Source organism: Macrotis lagotis, chromosome 8 (assembly GCF_037893015.1).
Source record: "Macrotis lagotis isolate mMagLag1 chromosome 8, bilby.v1.9.chrom.fasta, whole genome shotgun sequence".
In the NCBI taxonomy this organism is placed as follows: Eukaryota; Metazoa; Chordata; class Mammalia; order Peramelemorphia; family Peramelidae; genus Macrotis; species Macrotis lagotis.
In genome coordinates, this window is record NC_133665.1 from 68387620 (window position 1) to 68408059 (window position 20440).

The 20440-nt window shown below is 38.7% G+C and overlaps 1 protein-coding gene across 1 annotated transcript in view; it reads left to right on the plus strand.

Moving 5' to 3' along the window:
* RCL1 (RNA terminal phosphate cyclase like 1) overlaps window positions 1-15667 on the plus strand; it is a 63992-nt gene extending 48325 nt beyond the window's left edge. The window contains exons 8-9 of the mRNA XM_074197468.1: window positions 1596-1699; window positions 9782-15667. Coding sequence (XP_074053569.1) covers window positions 1596-1699; window positions 9782-9932 — 255 coding nt within the window. The 3' untranslated portion in view covers window positions 9933-15667. The remainder of the gene's footprint in view (window positions 1-1595; window positions 1700-9781) is intronic.
* The last annotated feature ends 4773 nt before the right edge of the window (window positions 15668-20440 follow it).

Consider the following 20440-nt stretch of genomic DNA (forward strand, 5'->3'; position numbering starts at 1 on the left):
TCAGCCATTCATTCCCCATTTAATGGATGCCCATTTTCCTTTCAGTTATTTGTTAACAATAAAAATTGCTGGTGGAATAAAGAATTGTAAACAAAATAGAGGTGCTCATTGATTAGTAAATGACTAAATATACTGCAGTACACGAATATAATGGAATATTACTATGGCATAAGAAATGAAAAACATGAAGGATTCCGAGGAGCTTGAGAAGACTTATAAAAAGTGATGCAGAGTGAAGTAAGCAGAACTAAGAAAACAATATATGCCATAATTATCGACAGTGTAAATAGAAAGAACAGCAAGAAAAAAACACCAACATCCATGCAATCATAATGCCCAAGCTTGGTCTAGAGAAGTTGAGAAAATAGACTTTTCTTCTCTCCTTTAGTTATAGAAGTTAGGGACTCTGATAATTTATATCATGTATACTGTCAGGCACAATTGATGTATTGGTTAGTTTTATCCACTTTCATTGTTACAAGGGAAGGGGATAAGGATTTTTTGAAAACAAATATGTAAAACCCCCAACAACAGCAACATGGGGGTTATGATGAACCTTAAAGGACTTGCTCATTCCATCAGTGCAACAATCAGGGACAATTTTGGGGTATCTGCGATGGAGAATACCATCTGTATCCAAAGAAAGAAGTGTGGAGTTCAAACAAAGACTATTGCCTTTAATTTAAATTTTTTTTAAAAAGGTATCTTATTATGTAATTTTTTGCTATCTCATATATATATATTATATATATTATATATATATAATATATATATATAATTTTTCCTTAAGGATGTAATTTCTCAACACATTCAATTTTGATCAATGTGTAATATGGAAACAATATAAAGACGATCAGACTGCCTTCTGTGGGGGGGGGGAGAAGGAAGCGAGATTGGGGGGAAAATTGTAAAATTCAAAAAACAATTAAAATGCACCTAGAAAAAAGAAAAATATGTACAGACCTCAATAAAAAGAACATTGATTTTTTTTAAATGGTTACTGTAAATATTTTTGTACAAATGATAGTTTTTTTAAGAGAGAGTTCTCTTCACTGATGAAATCACAGATACTGACCAAGTCATAGAGGGATCATATCAAAGAAATAATTTCTACAAATATCCTACAAAGTTTCTGTGACTATTTGAATAAATGCAGAAAGTCATCCTATTACCAGACAGGATTAACTTGGTTATGGACTGAATAAAAGTAGGTACTCACTTGGTAGTCCTTTAACCTTTAGTAATTAGCTACAAATACTTTTGGTGTGCTCAATAAACTGTCTTGCTCTTTTAATTATTGTGGCAACCTTCTTTTTCACTTCTTAAATTTAAATCATCCTTTTACCTGTTCCTAGCTATTGCAAAAGGTCTTGATCAGTTGTATACCTTTAAAGCTAGATTATGTAAGCTTTCCCCTTACAAAATTGCACTATATTTTATTAACATTTGACCAATGCAATCTGGTATTTTGTAGGCTCCCCTGCTCCTAGTCAGTGTTTCACTTTTCCCTTCTTTATCTCCCTTTGGGGTGAGGGGGTGGGCTTCCATTTTCTGGTTTGTACAAAGATTAATAATTAAAATGTTTGTGTTGACAGGGAGGTTGTGTGGACTCCACCAACCAGAGTTTAGTTCTGCTCCTGATGACCCTTGGACAGCAGGATGTTTCCAAAGTCCTGCTAGGACCGCTGTCTCCCTACACGTAAGTTGTTTTCTTTAGCCCTCTTAGCCGAGCTGGTTTATTTTTCTAATTACACCAAATGACAAAGTTACTGTACTGAGCATGACTTGTCACCATGTACAGAACTGTCTGTACCTCCAAGAAAAGTGAACTAAATGTGGGAACTCTTCTCTCGCTGTTTATTTTTACCTGTGGGAAACTCACTCTCTTTCCCAGCTGTAATCTTCATTTGGGACCAATTAAAGCAGCCTTACATGTTGGGTATGGATCCTTTAATCTCTTCTTTTTAAATTTATTTATTCCTTTAGAGTTCCACCCTTGATGTCTCTTAGAGCTTGTGTTGGTTATTTGTTATGGGTTTGTTTTTTTCTCTCTCCTCCTCCAATTGACCCAGTTGCAGCAGCTAGAAGGAATTTATGTCGAGTGTTTTATTTATGCCAAAGATAGTAAGGAATGATCTGGTTGAAAATGATGCTAGAAATAGAAAAGTTGCCAGTTATACTTTTGGACATTGCCATATATCAAAAAGAGGACAGAGTGGAATAGACCTGGGTAGAGACTCCAGTCCTGTGTCTTACCTGGGCAAATCATGCACCTTTCCAGTGCTCAGTTTCCATGCCTAGAAAGTGGAAAACTTGGCAAGGGATAGTCTCAGTCTTGTAGTGGGAAGATAGAAGAGCTTGCTATGCAAGTAAATTATTTGATAGGTAATAGGTAATGACTGCTGTAAAGGAATAGGAAAGCCCAGTAAGAAGGATCACAAGAATCAGAGGCTCTGTTAGCTATGTACCATTTGGCACATTATTCCCCTTCTCTGGGCTGTGAATTCCTCATCTTTCATGCAAAAGGTTAGACCAGATGATCTCCAGGTTCTCTTCTAGTTCTAATAATATTTAACTAGGGTCACAAAGAGATCTAAGCAGCAAGCATGTCTGGATGTCTTGTTTGTATGCAGCTGGGCCCCTAAGATGGCTGAGCAAAAAGCACTTTTTCCTTTTTTAAATGGAGCATGAGAGCTGCCTGCTTGATGAAAATGCTGTTCCTGGATAGATTCCCCTGTGTGCCGCCGGCCCCCCCCCCCAGCAAGTCACCCTTTTGCAGTTCTGTTTCTGACCAGCGGTGGTGGCGGTAGCGGCAGTGGCGGTAGCAGCGGTGGCGGTAGCAGCGGTGGAGTTGAGACTGAACTGTCCTTTTTCGGTTATCATGGTACCGATGCTGTATATGTGAAAGGTACAGTACTGTGATAACTGAAGAATGGTGGTGCCATCACATGAGGGGGCTGGGGGGTAGAGGGAGAGAGAGAAAGAGAGAAAGGGGAGGGAAGAAGGATGGAGCAAGGGAAAATATGAGAAAAAAGAGAGCCAAAACTGCTACTTCTGAAGATAACGGATGGTTGGACCCTTTGCCTCAAGCACAGCAACCATAGCTTACTAATAATAATAATTCTTCTCTAGGAATGGACTTTTGAAATGAAGGATTGAAAAAGGGGTGTGGGGGAGGTAAGGAGTTAGGAGATCTTTTATGGAATTGGAGTAGAGTAGGGTACCAAATACGGAGTCAAGAAAGATCAACATTCAGAATTTGGCTCAGACACTTAACTGTGTGACCCTGGGCAAGTCAACCACCTCTGCCTCTGTTTACTCAGTGCAAAATGAAGATAATAATAATAGCAGCACTCACCTTCTAGGGTTGTTGTGAGGATAAAAATGAAGTATTTGTAAGGCATACTATAAACTTTAAAGAGCTGTGTAAATGCTAACTATTTTTAAGAATGATGTCAGGTCAACTCCTTCAGCATGAGCCCAAACAGATCGGATATGTAGTGAGTGATCTCATTGCAGAGAAAAACTCAGAAGAAAGAGTGGAAAAGGCCTTTGAAAGTTAGGACTTCTGGGTTTTCTGTAAAATGAGAAGGTCAGATGAGATGAGTTTCATATTCTACAAATGGTAGAATCATAGGACCTTAGAAATAGATCTGAAAGGGACTTTCTCTCTAGTTATGTGGACCAGACCCTTCTTTTTACTGGGAAAATGATTTGCTCGGGGTCATCCAAGTCTTAAGTGACATAGCCCTCATTCCAATTCAGGTTCCATTTCTCCAGGTTCAGCATGCTCCCTCCCATTTCAAAGGTCTCTCTTCCAACTCTAAATATTCTATGGTTTGTGAGCTTTTTAAAAAAAAGACTCTTGAATTTTATTTGCAAGTCCTGATGTTGATCTTGCTACACTGCAATAAATAATAACAAAACATGATTGGTGGGGCATAATCAAAAGTTTAGAATGCTTGGCCATTTTTTCAGATTCTTAGGAGACAGGGTTAGGTGGGGACTCAGGAGACCTGGGTTGGAGGCTTTTCTCTGATGACCAGTTCTATGAGCTGGTTTACCTTGCACAAATCTCATTTCTTTGGAGTTCATTTATCTCATCTGTTAAATTAATGAAGGGCCCAAGGGGGTCTTGAAACCCTAAAAGTCTATGATAAAGCTCTTGTAATAGGAGAAGTTAACCTCTTGATTATTACAGGATGTCCCATTTAAATCTTAGTATCATTTGGTGCTTTACTAATTAGTTACATAGTTTTAATATCCAAGAGCTGGAAGACCTTAAGAGTTCATACAGTTAAACTCCATCATTTTATAGAGGAAAAAACTGAGGTGTGATGGGTTAAATGACTTCACAAACGTCATGCTGGTTTTAGTAGCAGATCTAGAATTTTGAACCAGTATTTTGTTCCCAACTGTTGTTGTTTCAGTTGCATCCACTCTTTATGACCCCCTTTTGGAGTTTTTTTTGGCAAAGATACTAGAGTAGTTTGCTGTTTTCCTTCTCCGGCTCATTTTATAGATGAGGAAACTCACAAACAGTTGGTTAAGTGACTTGCCCAGGGTCACACAGATAGCAAATATGTGAGCCCAGAGTTGAACTCAGTACAGTGTGCTACTTAACTGCCCTTTGACCCCCAAATCTAACATTCATTCCACTGTACCACAATGCCTCCTAGAGAATGGAAATAGAAATAACTGTTCACTTCTGAGTACCGTATTTTAGGAAGGACATTGATAAGTGCTGAGTACTCACCATGTGACATTCCTGCTTTGTAAACTCCAGTCACTCTCAATTACTTCCATGACCAAATATAAAACTCTCTGGCTTTAGAGCCCTTCATAACTTGGACCCCTCTTCCCTTTCCAATCTTTTTAAGCCTTATTCCTTCCCAACATTTTCTGAAATACATTGGCCTATTTGCTCTTTCTCCAGGAGCTTTTCTATAAACAAACTCTTTTTTCAAAGTTCTGTTTTTTCCCATCTCCTGGATAATTCAAGACAGACATGCAGTTTTCATTTTTTTTATTAAATTTTTTTTCAATTAACTGAAATCCTTCTTATCTCTTCTCTCACCTCCTTGTCCCCTAACCTCAGCTCTGCAGTTTTCACTGTCAAAGTCTTGGCTAAAATCTCACCTCTCAAAAAAGTCTTTCCATCTCCCACCTTGAGGCTAGTGCCTTCCCTCTGAGATTATCTTTAGTTTATTCTGTATGTTTCTTATATAATTATTTGTGGCTTGTCTCCCTCCTTTAGACTCCCTGAAGACAGGAACTATCTTTTGCCTCTCTTTTATTCCTAGTGATTAATACACTGTTGGTAATGCTTCTTGAGTGAACAATGGGAAAGAATCCAGAGGGAACAAGAGGAAGGAACTGAGGATATTCAACGTAAAAAAAGGAGAGATGGGGCCACAGTAACTGCCTTCAAGCATTTGAATGGGCGATCAAGTTGAAAGAGAATTTGATTATTTTTTTTCTGCTTGGCCCCATTGCGAAGAACTAGGACTTTTGCTGTTAAGAGACAATTTACTGACAAAAGTAATTTATTGAACCTCTACTGTGATGAAGCCAGGTACTATACCAAGCACTGGAGCAACAAAAAAGGCAAAAATATGATCCTTATCCTCAAGGAGCTTAACCTTCTAATGGGGAATACAACATGCAAACAATGATATACATAGGAGCTATGTGCAGATGGAAATTAATCACAGAAGGAAGGCCTCAGCAGCACTCAATAGCCAGAAATAAAATGACTTTGATTTTGAAGCCCTTTACTGGAGGCATTAAACAAACTTGCATATTTGCTATATTGGGGATCATAGAGTTAGAACTAGGAGGAATCTTTGAGGTTCTTTGAAACCATCTCTCTTTTTTTTTAAGGTTTTTACAAGGCAGATGGGGTTAAGGGGCTTGCCCAAGGCCACACAGCTAGGTAATTATTAAATGTCTGAGACCGGATTTGAACCCAGGTACTCCTGACTCCAAGGCCAGTACTCTATCCACTATGCCACCTAGCTGCCCCTAACAAGCACTTTAAATGAAGAACATCATTTTTTTTTTTTTTGGTTTGTTTTTTTGGCTGAGGCTGACATTCCTGTGAAAGTAGATATCTGTCCCTTGGAAGCTCCTGCGGCCATGTATGAGTGTGTGTCTTTCTTCTTCCTCTCTCCTCATCCACTCCCTTAGCATTAATTGAAAAGTCTCCAGTTTTAAATGGTGCCTCCTTCTCTCAAGGAAGAGGTCAGAGAGAGAGATGGAGGGAGCCAAGTGTTGTCATTTGTGCTTGTTGACCAACAACTAATCTGGAAATATCTCACTTCATGCTGCTGACTGGTTCTCCTAAATAAGGCATTTATTCTATTTTCCTGAGACATTTTTTCCCTGAGAGGCAATGTGGTTGTATTGGACAGAGAGTCCAAAGTCTTTGATATACAGCGCCCAGGAAAATCTGGTTTCAAGCCCTGTCTCTGAAACATGCTGACTCTGTGACCCTGGTCCTAGTCCTCTAAGAGTATCAGCTACTGAGAAAGTGGTAACCTGCTTTGATAGGGATTTTCATCACCTGAGAGTTCCCTAGACCTATGAAGTCACAGCTCTAATCTCTATCATGAGAATTTATCTCATGCTAAGGACAGTGTTACATTGAAAGGCACATTGAGTCATCACATTCAACTGAGATCAATATATAACATAGAACCAATGTAAAGACAAACAATGCCTTGGCAGGGGAGGGAAGCCAGAATGGGGGGAAAATTTGTAAAAAAATAAAATCTTTCTTAGAAAGGCACATTGAGGTGGCTTAGTGGATAGAGCTCTGAACTGAATAGACATAGTTTCAGATTTGCTCTAGATAACTAGGGGATCCTGGGCAAATCACTGAACTGTGTTTCCCTCAGTTTCCTCATCTCTAAAATGGAGCACACGTTAATCCCGTGTGAAGATAAATGTTAAAGTGTTTTATAAAACTTGATGCTATATAAATGTTAGCAATAATAATGATTATTGATATTAGTAGTAGAAATGACATGTTTTTTTTAATACTGTTAGAATAAGTTTATTATTAGCCAACTCATTGAAAAGTGTGTGTGAGTAGCGGGAGGGGAAAGGACGGGTGAGGGTCTCTGATTCCTTCCTTCCTTGCTATCTTATGCATGTATCTGTGTCTAGGGGCATGGAGGGAGAAGGGGAAAATTCTTAGAACTCTACTTTCAGTTGCAGATCTGCTCTGGGGCCCCATCTTTCCCAAGGCTCAGCCCCACTGTGTTATGTGTCTGCCGAGTAGTTACTAAACATTCACAAATAATGCCTTAATTTTAAGTTTCTCTCCCCTGCCCCCTTTTTAATATGTGAGCAGAGTGAGTTTTATTCACTTGGTCGTTTTTTTTTTCCCCTCTGGGAGGCAGATAGGATAAGGTTGGGATGGGGAGGGGAGGGGGCGGTGTCTGTGTGGTGTGTGTGTGTGTGTGTGTGTGTTTTCTCTTCTTTCATTTAAAATGAACAGTCTTTTAACTCTTTCATATCCAGGCAGAAGGGAGACTCTGGGCTTCGGGGATTACTGAAAGGTGTTCTGTGAAACGTGCCTTAACTAAGGTTTCCCTACCCAACTACCTCAGGGTGGCAGAGGGGTTTGGCAGAACATCCTGTCCATGTGGGACAGGCTTTCTTTCAGCTTGCATCTTGTGGAGGTTTCACTGCTTCTCCAAAAGTGACAACCACCCAGGCATAGACACTGGAGCATGTGTTTCCTCCCATGCTTCTGCAAGAGTCAAAGAGGGTGACTGCAGTTCCTTGGGTGCTGACCTCCCCAACACACACACACACACACACACACACACACACACACTCTCTCTCTCTCTCTCTCTCTCTCTCTCTCTCTCTCTCTCTCTCTAAAAGAGGAGTATATTTTTTCAAGGCCAGTTGAAAATTCTGAGCAAAGAATTCGCAGCAGCATAATCAGATTTAAATAGATTTCTTGTGAGGATCAGAGAAGCAGAGAGCACAGGCAACAAGCTGTGTTTTGGAAATCGCTTCTTTAAGCAGGAGAAGAGAGGAGAGAGAGACAGAACACATTGTTTTCTCCTAAGAATACAGATGAGTGGGTGAGATGGGTTTATGTCTTTCTACAAAACTAGCATATGGGCTCAAGGTTTTGCCCACAATTATGTTTAAGGGTTAGGCAGTGGAGGTGGGTGTGGAACAGATATTTTTAATGACCTGAGTTAAAAGACAAGGAGCTAGGATAATAATGAGAAGGACCCAGAGGGATGAGACATTGGGATGGCTAGGAATAAAACAATGTTTAAAATGTGACCATGGCTTCATTGGTCAGTCCACAATTATTATGAACACATCTCATATTAGTTCCTTTCTCTCCTTTGACATTGCATTTATAACCTGTTGATGGGTCTTCTTTCTTCAGATCTCTCCCTGCTCCCTCAAAGTGATTATTCCTAAAACTCAGGACTGATCCTTCCCTCTCCCATTCAGTAAACTTTAATAGCTCCCTATTATCTCCAAGATGAAATATAAAATCCTCTATCCCACTTTCAAAACCCTTCACACTTTTTCCAGGCTTTTTACAGTTCCATGTTTTTTAATCCAGTGCCACTGATCTCCTTGCCTCCATCTTCTACTTCCAGTTTCTGTGGCAGCCTCTCATGCCTCCTCACTTTCCAAAACTTCCTTGACTTCCTTCAAGTCCCAGCAAAATCCCACATCTGTAAGCTTTTCTGAGTTCCTCCAGTATTAGTACTTTTTGCCCTGAGATTACCTTCAATTCATCTTATCTGTTCCTTGCTTGTTCATGTTGTTTACATAGTGTCTTCCCATTAGAATGTGAGCTCCCTGAGGGCAGGAATTAATTTTGTCCTCTTTAGGGTTTTGTTTTGTTTTTTGCAAGGCAAATGGGGTTAGGTGGCTTGCCCAAGGCTACACAGCTAGGTAATTATTAAGTGTCTGAGACCTAGCTGCCCCAATTTTGTCCTCTTTGTATCCCTAGAGCTTAGCATAATACTTTGCTTATAGTTAGCAAGTAATAAACGCATGTTGATTGATTGAGACCTTACTGTTCACCAAAAAAGAAGAAAAAAAATTTATTCAATGACCTGGATTCTTTCCTGTAGTTCTTGGTTTTTGTTTGGTTTTTTTGTTTTTTGTTTTTTTGGCAAGGCAATGCGGTTCAGTGACTTGCCCAAGGCCACACAGCTAGGTAATAAATTAATAAAGTGTCTGAGGTCACATTTGAACTCAGGCCCTCCTGACTTCAGGGCCAGTGCTCTATCCACTGCACCACCTAGCTGTCCCCCCTCTAGTTCTTGTTTTACTGATATCAGTGTTGCACCTGAATTATTCATATGTTGTCCACTCTTGCTGTGCAACTGTTCCATCTCCTTTTCTGGTCCTAAATATGCTCAGTGATGCCTTTAACCCAACCACTCATGCCTATTTATATCTTCTCTACTTCACTTTGATTCACCTGCCTTATGTTAAGATCTTAACTGTCAGCTCTTAATGTTCTAATAGAGTCTCTTATCAAAGGTGATAACCTATTCAGCCCCACCTATTTCTCCCTTCTTGCAATTAGCCTTTTGGACATTTTTCTGCCACAAGGGAATAGGATTGAAACTTTAAACCTATTCCCCCCCAAAAAAAGGTTCAGAAAAGAGCAGTAATTGCCCAGATGGACTGTTTGTCTTCTTTTTGGAGAATCAAAAATGGGGTGGGAAGGTTGAGAAAGAACTTTTTAAAAAATTAATTTTGGTCCCTTTTCCTTTTTTAGAATAGAATTTTTGCGACATTTGAAGAGTTTTTTCCAAATCATGTTCAAAATTGAAAGTATGCCATGTGGTGAAGAGCTCAAGGGAGGGGAGAAGGTCCTGATGACATGTGTGGGAGTTGGCTTCTCAAACCTCAGCAAGACCATCAAGTGACATCACTTCTACCTTCACGTCAGACCAAACCAGACTGAAGAGTAAAGACTGATGAAGATCATCATAATATATCCATTTAGGACAGGACAACCACATACATCAAGGACTTTTTCCCCCTTTTTCTATTTTTATAGGACATTAAAAATAAAAAGACTTTTAAATAACATAGTTATTAACCCATCTCCCCCTCCTGGGTAAGCACTGCATCCCAAGTTGGTTCAAAGTAAGCAATTCCGTCAGAAACATGGGGAGAGTATGTGAAGATAAGTGTGTTGGAGACTGTTGCATCCTAGCTGCATTTTGCAACAGGTACCTCAGCTGGGCACTTTTAGCCAGGCTGACATCCTATTTGAGGCTTAGATGGTGAATAAGCTTCTCTTTCTTAGAACCTTAAGCTAGAGACTTTTATATTGATCTCCTTCTGCATGGACCATTATCTTGGTCCCAGATCTCTGAACTCCCAAGATGGAGTGACCTTTGCTACACAGAATCCCTCAGTTGGGAGGGAACCTGGTCATTTAAACCAACCCATACATACCTGAAAGTCAACCTACCCAACAAAAGGTCTCTTTAAAGACCAGTAATCAGGACCCCCCCCCCCATTTCCATGTTTGGAGTTTAGAAAATTTTGGGGAGATCAGGGAAGGTTCTGGAGAAGTTTGCTACTTTGATTTGGTTTAAATTAGAGCATTAGCGTTTTTGGAGTCAGGACCTGGTTTTAGATCCCCCACTGATAGCTGTCTTAGCAAGTCGTTTAAACTGACTTGAGCCTTAGTTTCATCAAAATAAGGGAGATGGACTAGGTGGCCATAGGATCCATCTTTCAAACTATGATCCTTTGACTTCTGAGGTCCCTTCCTACCATGTTATTCTGTACCTCTAGTGAGCCATGAAGGCCCAGATCACATGGGCACCATGAATACCTAGATGGTCATGCCTTGAATTTCCTTATATTCCTCAGGGAACTAGGTTTATATTTCTTATTGACCAAGAGCTTGGTTTTCCTGCTAGACAGAATTGAAAGTTTAGAAATGTCTTTCCCAGGGTAGCTATCATCTGTCTATTCAAAGTTGCAGGGACCACCCAAGGGCTCCATATTTATTCCGTTGGCCTGGAATATAGACCTGACAAGATTCTGGCTAAGGAGAAGAGCATATAGATAGATCATGATCCTTTTCTTTAAAAAAAAAATGTTTCATTGATACATTCAGGGTTTCTTTTTTAATAACATCATTGTCGCTTGCCACAACTCTTTCCCCTTTTCACAAAACCTTTCCTTAGAACAAAGAAACAGTTAAGCAAACAAATAACCTATGGTGCATTCATTCCACATTAGTTAACCACTTCTATCTGTCCACAGGGTGGACCAGTCACAAACATCTAATCCCATTAAATCATGTTTGTGTTTAAAAGAAAGGCAACTTCAAAGGAATGATTTTAAGAGCTTTTACCCCTTCTTTCTATTTGTGGTCTTGATCTTTCCTTTCAGGGTAGAGGGTTCCCCCTTAATCTTGTACATAGATACACACACACACACACACCTTTATCCTATTTATTTAGTGGATTTTCCAACAGCCATCCTGGGTAGTCTGAGGAAAGCCCTCAGCCCCTGATTCTGAATGCCTTACATTCTTCTCCTGCTAGTGGTTGTCCCTCCCTTTTCCTCAGAGCACACAAAGAAGGCTCAGTTTCAGCCGTAGCAACAGGAAGATAAAAATGGATATTGATGATGATAGAATGCTTCTTTTCAACTATTCCTAGCATATAACATACCTGTGAATTTTCTAGAGACAGAGGTTTGTCTGTTGCTACTTCTCCCCACACCTTACAATCGAAAAAAAGTTATAGCTTTCTCTATATAATATTATATATGAACATCAGCAATCCACACTTCAATGTAAACTCCCTGTGAGGGAAAATCTAGGCATTGCAATAAGATGAACCAATTTGAAAAGCTATGGACCTCTATTTCTAATGGCATGAAACTCAAGTTGTCTCTAGGCAACCGTCGGCCTCTTGACTTTATTTTTCCTCTAAAATAGAAGGTATCCAACATTACATTTTCTTAAATACTATTTTACTTAACCACGATTATATGTAAAAACAATTTTAACATTCTTTAAAAAATTTTTGAATTCTAGACTATCCCTCCCTGAGACAGTAAGCAATTTTGCTAGAAGTTATACATGTAAACACTCTTTGTTAAGAACTTAATGATTGTCTATCAACAGCATAGAGTATGTTAAAATATATGTAGTTTTCCATATTATCTGTTTTCTAACAGGAGCCAAACCAAAGTCAATACTCATCTATTCTAGGGTTATGTTAAACAAGCAGAACTATTTTCCTTTCCCATTGTACATTCCTGAATATGGACCTATTTGCCTATATCTGACAACCTCCCTCTTCCTCACCCTCCCATAAGTTTGGGCTTTGTTAAGGAGACAATTCTGCATCTATCTGTGCCTCATACCTGGCTTACCTTGTGTCCAATGGCTTGACACTGATTTTGAAAGTTATTTTGGTGACATCAGTATGAGCTGAATTGGAGTGAGAAGTTTGCCAATATTTCCCCAAAAATGAAAATAGGACTGGAGGAAGCAATGTGGTATAGGTCTATGTGACCATTGGTAGCTTCCTTAACCTCTCAGCTTCACTTCCTCCAAATCATGTTCAAAATTGAAACTATGCTATGTGGTGAAGAGCTCAAGGGAGGGGAGAAGGTACTGATGACATGTGGGAGTTGGCTTTTTTCTGATTTAAGCATAAATGGATGTATAATGTGAACTGAACTGTTAATAATCTCATGAGGAAATCACTTGATCTCTGGTTCTGTTTCCTCCTCTCTAAAATGTGAGAGAGCTAAAGCTGGGATTCTTTAACCTGGGAGACTAGGAACTTTTTGTTGATGTTGTTGCTAAGTTTTCTTTTTTTTCTGTTACTAGTAGTTTTTGTTCCAATTACATGTAAAGATAGTTTAACATTTATTTTTGTTAAGATTTTGAATTCTAAATTTTTCTCCCTCTCTTCAGTCTCCTCTCCCCAAAACAGGTAATCTGATCTAGGTTATTCATGTACAAACTTGTTAAATATATTTCTATATTAGTAATGTTATGAAAGAAGAATTAAAACAGAAGGGAAAAACCATGAGAAAGAAAACACAACCCAAGTTTTAAAAAGTGAGAATAGTATGCTTTGTCTGCATTCCAATGCCACAGTTCTTTCTCTGAATATGAATGGCTCTTTCCATCACAAGTTTTCTAGAATTGTCTTTGATTATTGTACTGCTGATGAGAACTAAGTCTGTCATAGTTGATCATCACATACTGCTGCTGTTAATGTGTACAATGTGGGAACTTATTTTTGTAATATTTTTATAAATACATCTCAATATCATTGGTTTCCTTTTCAAGTATTTGTAATTTATGCATTTAAAAACATCCTGAGAAGGGGTCCAGAGGCTTCACAAGGAGTCTGTAACACTCACCAAAAAGATTAAGAACTCTTGTCGTCTAGATTTTTCTCTCATTATTCAGCTCTTAAATCTGTGACCTAATAGATTAAAATGAACACCATCTCCTCAATGATTTGGGGGAAATGATCATTTAATGTGCATTCTCATCTTTCACCTCTTCCTCCTATCTTGCCATTTTGGCAAAACCTCCCTGACCTGAGAACAGTAAATTATCAAAGGATAAATGACAAGGCTAGACAGCTGCTACTTTCTTTATCTGCCAGTAGTTAAATGTCCTTTATTATTACCCTTCTTAGTCTAGTTTTTAACAGCTCCAACCACTCACCAGCAGTAATTTTCTTGTTGCAGTGCCTTTCTGTCAAAGTCTAGTTCATCACTGAGACTCCCCATATATGCAGTTTTGCTCAAAGGCACTCTAAGCTCAGTGAATGATAATAAAAATAATAATCACATTATAATGTTTTAAAATTTATGAAGCACTTTAACTACAACAACCCTATGTGGTAGATCATACAAGTATTACCCTCTTATTTCATAGATGAGAAAACTGACTCAAACTGAGTGGTTTTGCCCATGATCACCCCTCTAGGAAGTATCAGAACTGATCTCCTGACCCAAGTCTGAACATTCTACAGTGCTGCACCCCTCTGAATGATGAAAATGAAGTATAAGAGAATACATCAACTATGGCAATTGCAATTCTCTTTACACATCCTTTTGGGATTCTCAGTTAAAGTAAAAATAGCATTCAATCCTCTGTATATCCCTGAGACTACAGCAAGCTTTTGTCTCTTAGGACTCGGGGTTAATCCACCCCTGAAGATGCAGAGTAAGAATAAGTTTGGGGGCGGCTAGTAAGTGGATAAAGCACCGGCCTTGGAGTCAGGAGTACCTGGGTTCAAATCCGGTCTCAGGCACTTAATAATTACCTAGCTGTGTGGCCTTGGGCAAGCCACTTAACCCCGTTTGCCTTTCAAAAACCTTTAAAAAAAAAAAGAATAAGTTTGGTATGGATCAGCCTCAGCTGATAGATTTAGAAACACCATTTTCTCAGGACTTAAGAGACAAGGTAGGTTAGCCATGCATGATCTAGTTACCCCTGGAGATTGGCTACCCCTATAGGGTACACGGAGGCTTCTGAAGTCTCTGCTAACCAGGCTTGTGATGCCTCCAAGCATCAAACTGGTCTTCAGCTTCTCCTCAGTGAGCATACTAGCCATGCCAGGGTGTACATGACGCCTCAAGTAAATGTTTCATCCCAGCAAGGGTGTGCAAAGGATTTTTTAAAACCCTGGAACAGTTACAGAAAATTGGTCTGAGCTACAGGCACTGTACAAAGAACTTCTACAAATAATTTTTAAATTTCTAAAGATTAACCCCTCACCATCAATGGTAGTATTTTGCAGCTATTGCAAAGGGTTGGCTTTTGTTTTCCCTTCCCAGATAGCCTGTTTTTTTTGTGTGTCTCAAGTGTGGCAATAGCAGATCATGGCTCCTTCTGACAAATAATGGTAATACCTCCAATCCAGACTTTCTGGCTCCAAATTTTATTCTTGTCACAAAGAGAGTGGGGAAAGCATACACTGGGACCTTTATCGTTATTTTCTTAATTCTTTATCAAAGATTAGTCTGGACAATAGAAGCTGCCTAAAGATGGTACCTATCCCTTAAATTTCTCTTACTATCTGAAAACTCCCATTGTTGAAGTTATCAATAGGTAAAAGCTTTCAAATCAATAAGTATGAAAACCTGTCTCAAGAAGAGCATTTTTAAAGTGCATCTTAACAAAATTTTATATATGCAGAAAAAGAGATTAGTGACAGTAAATTATTACTGTTATCTTTGCTAAAGTATGTCCTTTTTTAAGTGTAAACAGTTATAATTAGATGGTTTTTATGTCTGTCCCCTTTGAGTTTGTCAAAAATTTCATAAGCTTAAATTAAAAATATTTTAAAAAATAAAATGCATGGGATGATGATGTTTGTCCTTCATTTTCGAAGGAGACCATGGCATCAGGGAAATGATGCCATAACAAGTACATGCATTGAATTTGAGTGAGGAGGTGCTGTGCTAAGTCCCCAACCTCACTTTATCCTCCAGATCCTTCTGAGTCCAGTGAATCAGGGTGACTGGAGATGGCCCTGATTGTTGATTAGCTATTGGACAATCACTCCCTCTTTGGGTTCCTGCTTCTGATACTCCAAACTTTTCTTCTCATTCTAGATCACTCCACCCTGTGGTCCTCCCTCCCTCCCTCTTTTCCTTCCTTCCTTCCTTCCTTCCTTCCTTCCTTCCTTCCTTCCTTCCTTCCTTCCTTCCTTCCTTCCTTCCTCTTCTTATTCTTTTTTGACTCCTTCCCTATTGCCCACAAACTTTTATGTCTCTTTCATTCTTAGAAAATTCTTGTTTGATTCAACAAAACCTCTTTGAAACTAAACACTTTGAGAAAGGCATTTATAGTAGGTACTTTAACCTCCTCTTATTTCTCCTAAATTCTGTGGTCTGACTTCCAACCTCATAATTCAATTGAAATCATTCTCTCCAAAGTTATCAACATTCTTTTTAATTACTAAATTTGATGGACTTTTCTTAGTTCTTATCTTTCTTGACTTCTCTTCAACCTTGCCAGAGTCAATCACTCTCATCTGGATAATCTCTCCTTTCTCTAGATTTTCATGAGCTTTCTGTCTCCTGATTCTCCTCCAACCTGTCTGGCTTTTGCTCTGTCTCATTCAATACCCCATGAAAGCATATGGAAAAGTGCATATCTTCCCTTCAGAAGTTGTGTAGAACTCAGATGTAACATAAATATGATGTTAAATAAGCTAGAAGAATAAGCAAACAAAAAAAATTCTGACCAAAACTATTCTGGTGACAGATGCTCAAGACAATCTTCAGGAGAAAAGTAAAGCCTAGAAAAAACAGAAACAAAAACCTAGATTGGACATAAGATCACCTAGAAGTTCTGGAAGAAATGAAACAAGAGGCTTTCTTAAGAAATAAAATGAGGAAAAGAGTAATGAATTAGAAAAGAATGAGAGATTTGGAAGAAAGAATTAGAGAATTAAGAACTTCGTCCAAGAGGTACAAAACTGCCCAAGCAACAAATTCTCTGAAGGTTTGAATGGATCAAGTGGGAGCCAGTGACTCTGTTAGACAATATCTATTAAAATAAAGTCAAACAACTGAAAAAAAGAATTAGAAGAAAATGGAAGCAAAACCAAAAACTCTAACCTGGAAAACAGATCAAGGAGAGAGAATTTTAAACATCCTGAGAGTCATGACCAAAAACAAGATCCTATATATCTTATGTCAAGAAATCTTAAAACTGCTTAGAAGATCTCTTAGAACTGGAAATGTAGGAATAAAGTCATCTGGTCACTCCTGAAGGAAACCCCAAAATGAAGATGCCAGGAATATTGTAGCCAAATTCCAAACTTTTAGGTTTTAAAAAAAGCTTTCAACAGGCAGAAAGAAAAAAAAATGAAGCAATGAAAAGCCACCAGGATCACACAGGAAAACTTACTCAGCAAAACTGAGTATATAATCCAACAGGAGAAAAAAAAAATGAACTTTTCTTAAATGGAGTTTTTTATACATTACTAAAATATTTTTTTTTAAAGTTTTTGCAAGGCAGTGGGGTTAAGTGGCTTGCCCAAAGCCACACGGCTAGGTAATTATTAAGTTTCTGAGGTCAGATTTGAACTCAGGTACTCCTGACTCCAGGGCCAGTGCTCTATCCACTATGCTACCTAGCTGCCCCTAAAACATTCTTTTTTAAGAATAAACCTAATACCCCCCCAAAATATAGACCCATATGAGCAATAGAGAGAAAAAATTAAAATTAAAAAAATAATAATAGTAGGCGTGGCCAGGTGCTGCAGTGGACGGAGCACCGGCCCTGGAACCAGGAGCACCTGAGCCCAAATCCAGCCCCAGACACCCAACAATCACCCAGCTGTGTGAACCTAGGCAAGCCACCCCACCCCCATTGCCCTGCAAAAACCAAAAAAAAAAACCCAATATAAAATAAAATAGTAATAACAATAACAATAGCAACAACAACAACAATAATAATAGTGGTAGTAGTAGTAGTAGTAGTAGTAGTAGTAGTAGTAGTAGTAGTAGTAGTAGTAGTAGTAGTAGACAGAGCACCGTCCCTGGAGCCAGGAGCACCCAGGTCCAAATCCAGCCTCAGATACCCAGCAATCACCCAGCTGTGCAGCCCCAGGCAAACCATCCAGCCCCATTTGCCCTGCAACCCCCCCAAAAATAATAATAATAAAAAAAATGTGCTTCAGTCTTTGTTCTAACACCTCCAGCTCTGTCATGAGTGGATCACATTCTTTACGATAAGTCTATCACAAAAGTTACTTTCACATTTTTCCATTGCCATTGCTAATTGCAACTCCCTCCATTTGTACTTCTCCACTACCAATACTATATTAAATGGAGTTTTGATAAAAGTAGATAAATTCTAAACATTCCTGACTAAAAGATCAGTGCTAAACTGATAGAAACATTGAAGAGCAAACACAGGAGTAAAGAGAACAAAAACATGAACATAGACAAATAACCTTTAAGGACTAAACAGGGACAAACTTTATATTATATAGGTGATGATATATATATTTTCTCTAAATCATATCATCAGTAGTCATTAATGGAATTTAATTGGATAGAGGGCCTAGTACTGGTTCTGTTATGTCTCAATAATCTCATAAGAAGAAGAGGAAATGAAGAGAAGAGGTACACACCAACAGATAAAAGGAAGGTATGGGAAAATTATTTCATACAAGAAGAAGTCTATATGAACAAGGAGGAAGATGGGGATAGTGGGTGGTACACGTGGGTGGTACACCTCATTCTCATCTGAATTGATCAAAGGAGGGAAGAATATAAACACTCAAAGTTGGGTCTTTATAGGAGTTCTGTTTTTTCCTGACAGCAAAGATTTAGAAACTGAAAAGGGTACCCAGCAATTGAGTAATGACTGAACAAATTATGGTATATGAATGATAGACTCATACTGAACTTTAAAAATTATGAAGGGGATGCTTTCAGAGAATTTATTAAGTGCCAACTATGTAATAAATGCTAATAAATGTTATCATTTTTGATCCTTACCACAATTCTGCAGGTGCTTTTTATTATCCCCATTTTATAATTGGGGAAACTGAGGCAGACAAACATTAAGTGACTAATCCAGGGTGACATAGCTAGGAGTGTCTAAAGTTGGATTTGAACTAAGGAATTCCTGACTCCATGCCTATGATGTCTTTCAAACTGGTGGGGGGGGTGCATAGGTAGAAGGAAACAAAGGCAGATTTTTGCTGATTGAAAAAAAATTTAAGAAATAGTGTGAAGGATGTTTGGAAGACAGGAGCATGGAGAGGTACAGGATATAGAAGATAATAAGATGCTGTTTTGTGTGGGCTGAGTTTGATATATCTCTGGGACATCCAATTTAATATACAAAAAGGCAACTAATAATGCATGGCTAAAGCTCAGGAAAGAAGTTAACACTGATTACTAGATCTGTAGAATTGTCTACATAGAATAATAATTGAAGCCATGGAAACAGATTAGATCACCAAATGGGAAATCACATAGAATGAAAAGAGCAGGAGGGCCCAGGACAGAACTTTTGGGGGTCGCTGGATTAGTGGGTGTGACAGATGAAGAATCTGCATATAAAATTGAAAAAGAAGAGAGATGATTCAGGAGAAAGTAGCCATAAGCAATGCTAGCATTCATTGTCAAAAACTCCAGTTAGGGAAGGGATCCTGATACAAAATTCTGGTGTCCAAAAAAAAAACCACAAGATAGTAGACCAGTTGGAAGTCACCCTCTACCATGTAGTTGAAAGATTGGGCCATCTGCAAGTCTCTACAGAGCCCCAGAGAATGAGAGACACTTATAAATATAATACACAACAGCCACCATCTTGACCTAGGGGAGTTGGATTTCTGGTGAAGAGGAAGAAAGAAGTAATGGAAAGTCGAGGAAGGAGTCTTCAAGAATCAGTCCATGAGTTGCAAATGGTCAGTTGACAACAAATGCTAATTCACATGGGGAAAATCTTGATTGCCATCCGACTGAAGAAGAATCTGTAGTTACCTTCTTACATCTTGCCCCACAGTGGATGTAGAATGCTTATAGGTATGACAACAGGTCATTGCAGAAATGCTTGGACTAACCATCCAGTGACTAGAATATGATATTCCTTGGAGTAATGCTCCAGAAAGTGCCCATTGATGTAGAGTCTATACAGTCTAATAGGCTTTGTATAAGGCTCCAATAATGTGATATTGTGTGATATATGTGAGTATATTTGGACAGATATGTGATCCATACATATGACCAAGTGAGATAATAGGGAAAAAATGCTAAACTTGGAGAAAAGAAGGCCTGAGTTCCAATTCTGTTTCAGATACCCCTAACTATATGATCTCTCTCAGAGTTATTTTCCTCATCTGAAAAATAGGAATAATCAAACACCTCCTCACAGGATATTCGTGGGGATCAAATAAAATATTGTATGCAATGGGCATTTCAAATCTTAAAGCTATATAAATGCTTATTATAATAACTGTATGCAGTTCTATCCTGGATATCATAATATTCTAGCAGTAGATAGAACACTGGGTCTAGAGTTCTTAACTCTTCCTGAGTTCAAAATCAGCTTCTTACTCGTATTCTTTGTGTGACTCTGGGCAAGTCACTGAACCCTGTTTGCCTCAGTTTCCCCATCTGTAAAATGAACTGGAGAAGGAAATGGCCAATCACTTCCATAGGATTTAAAACCATATCCCCTGGTTTATAAATCTACAATTCTTTCACAGCAGACTAACTTCGAGGTCAAGAGGGTTCTGGTCAGATTGGGAGATGTCCAGATACTCCTCCCCACACACCACAAAGAATCTCTTTTTCCTCCAGACTATCTGAATTTGTACCACTCCAAACAGTCCCTGCTTGTTGATAAGAGAATGTTGAGGGGCTGTTTGACTAGGGCTTGGTTGAAATTTCCTTT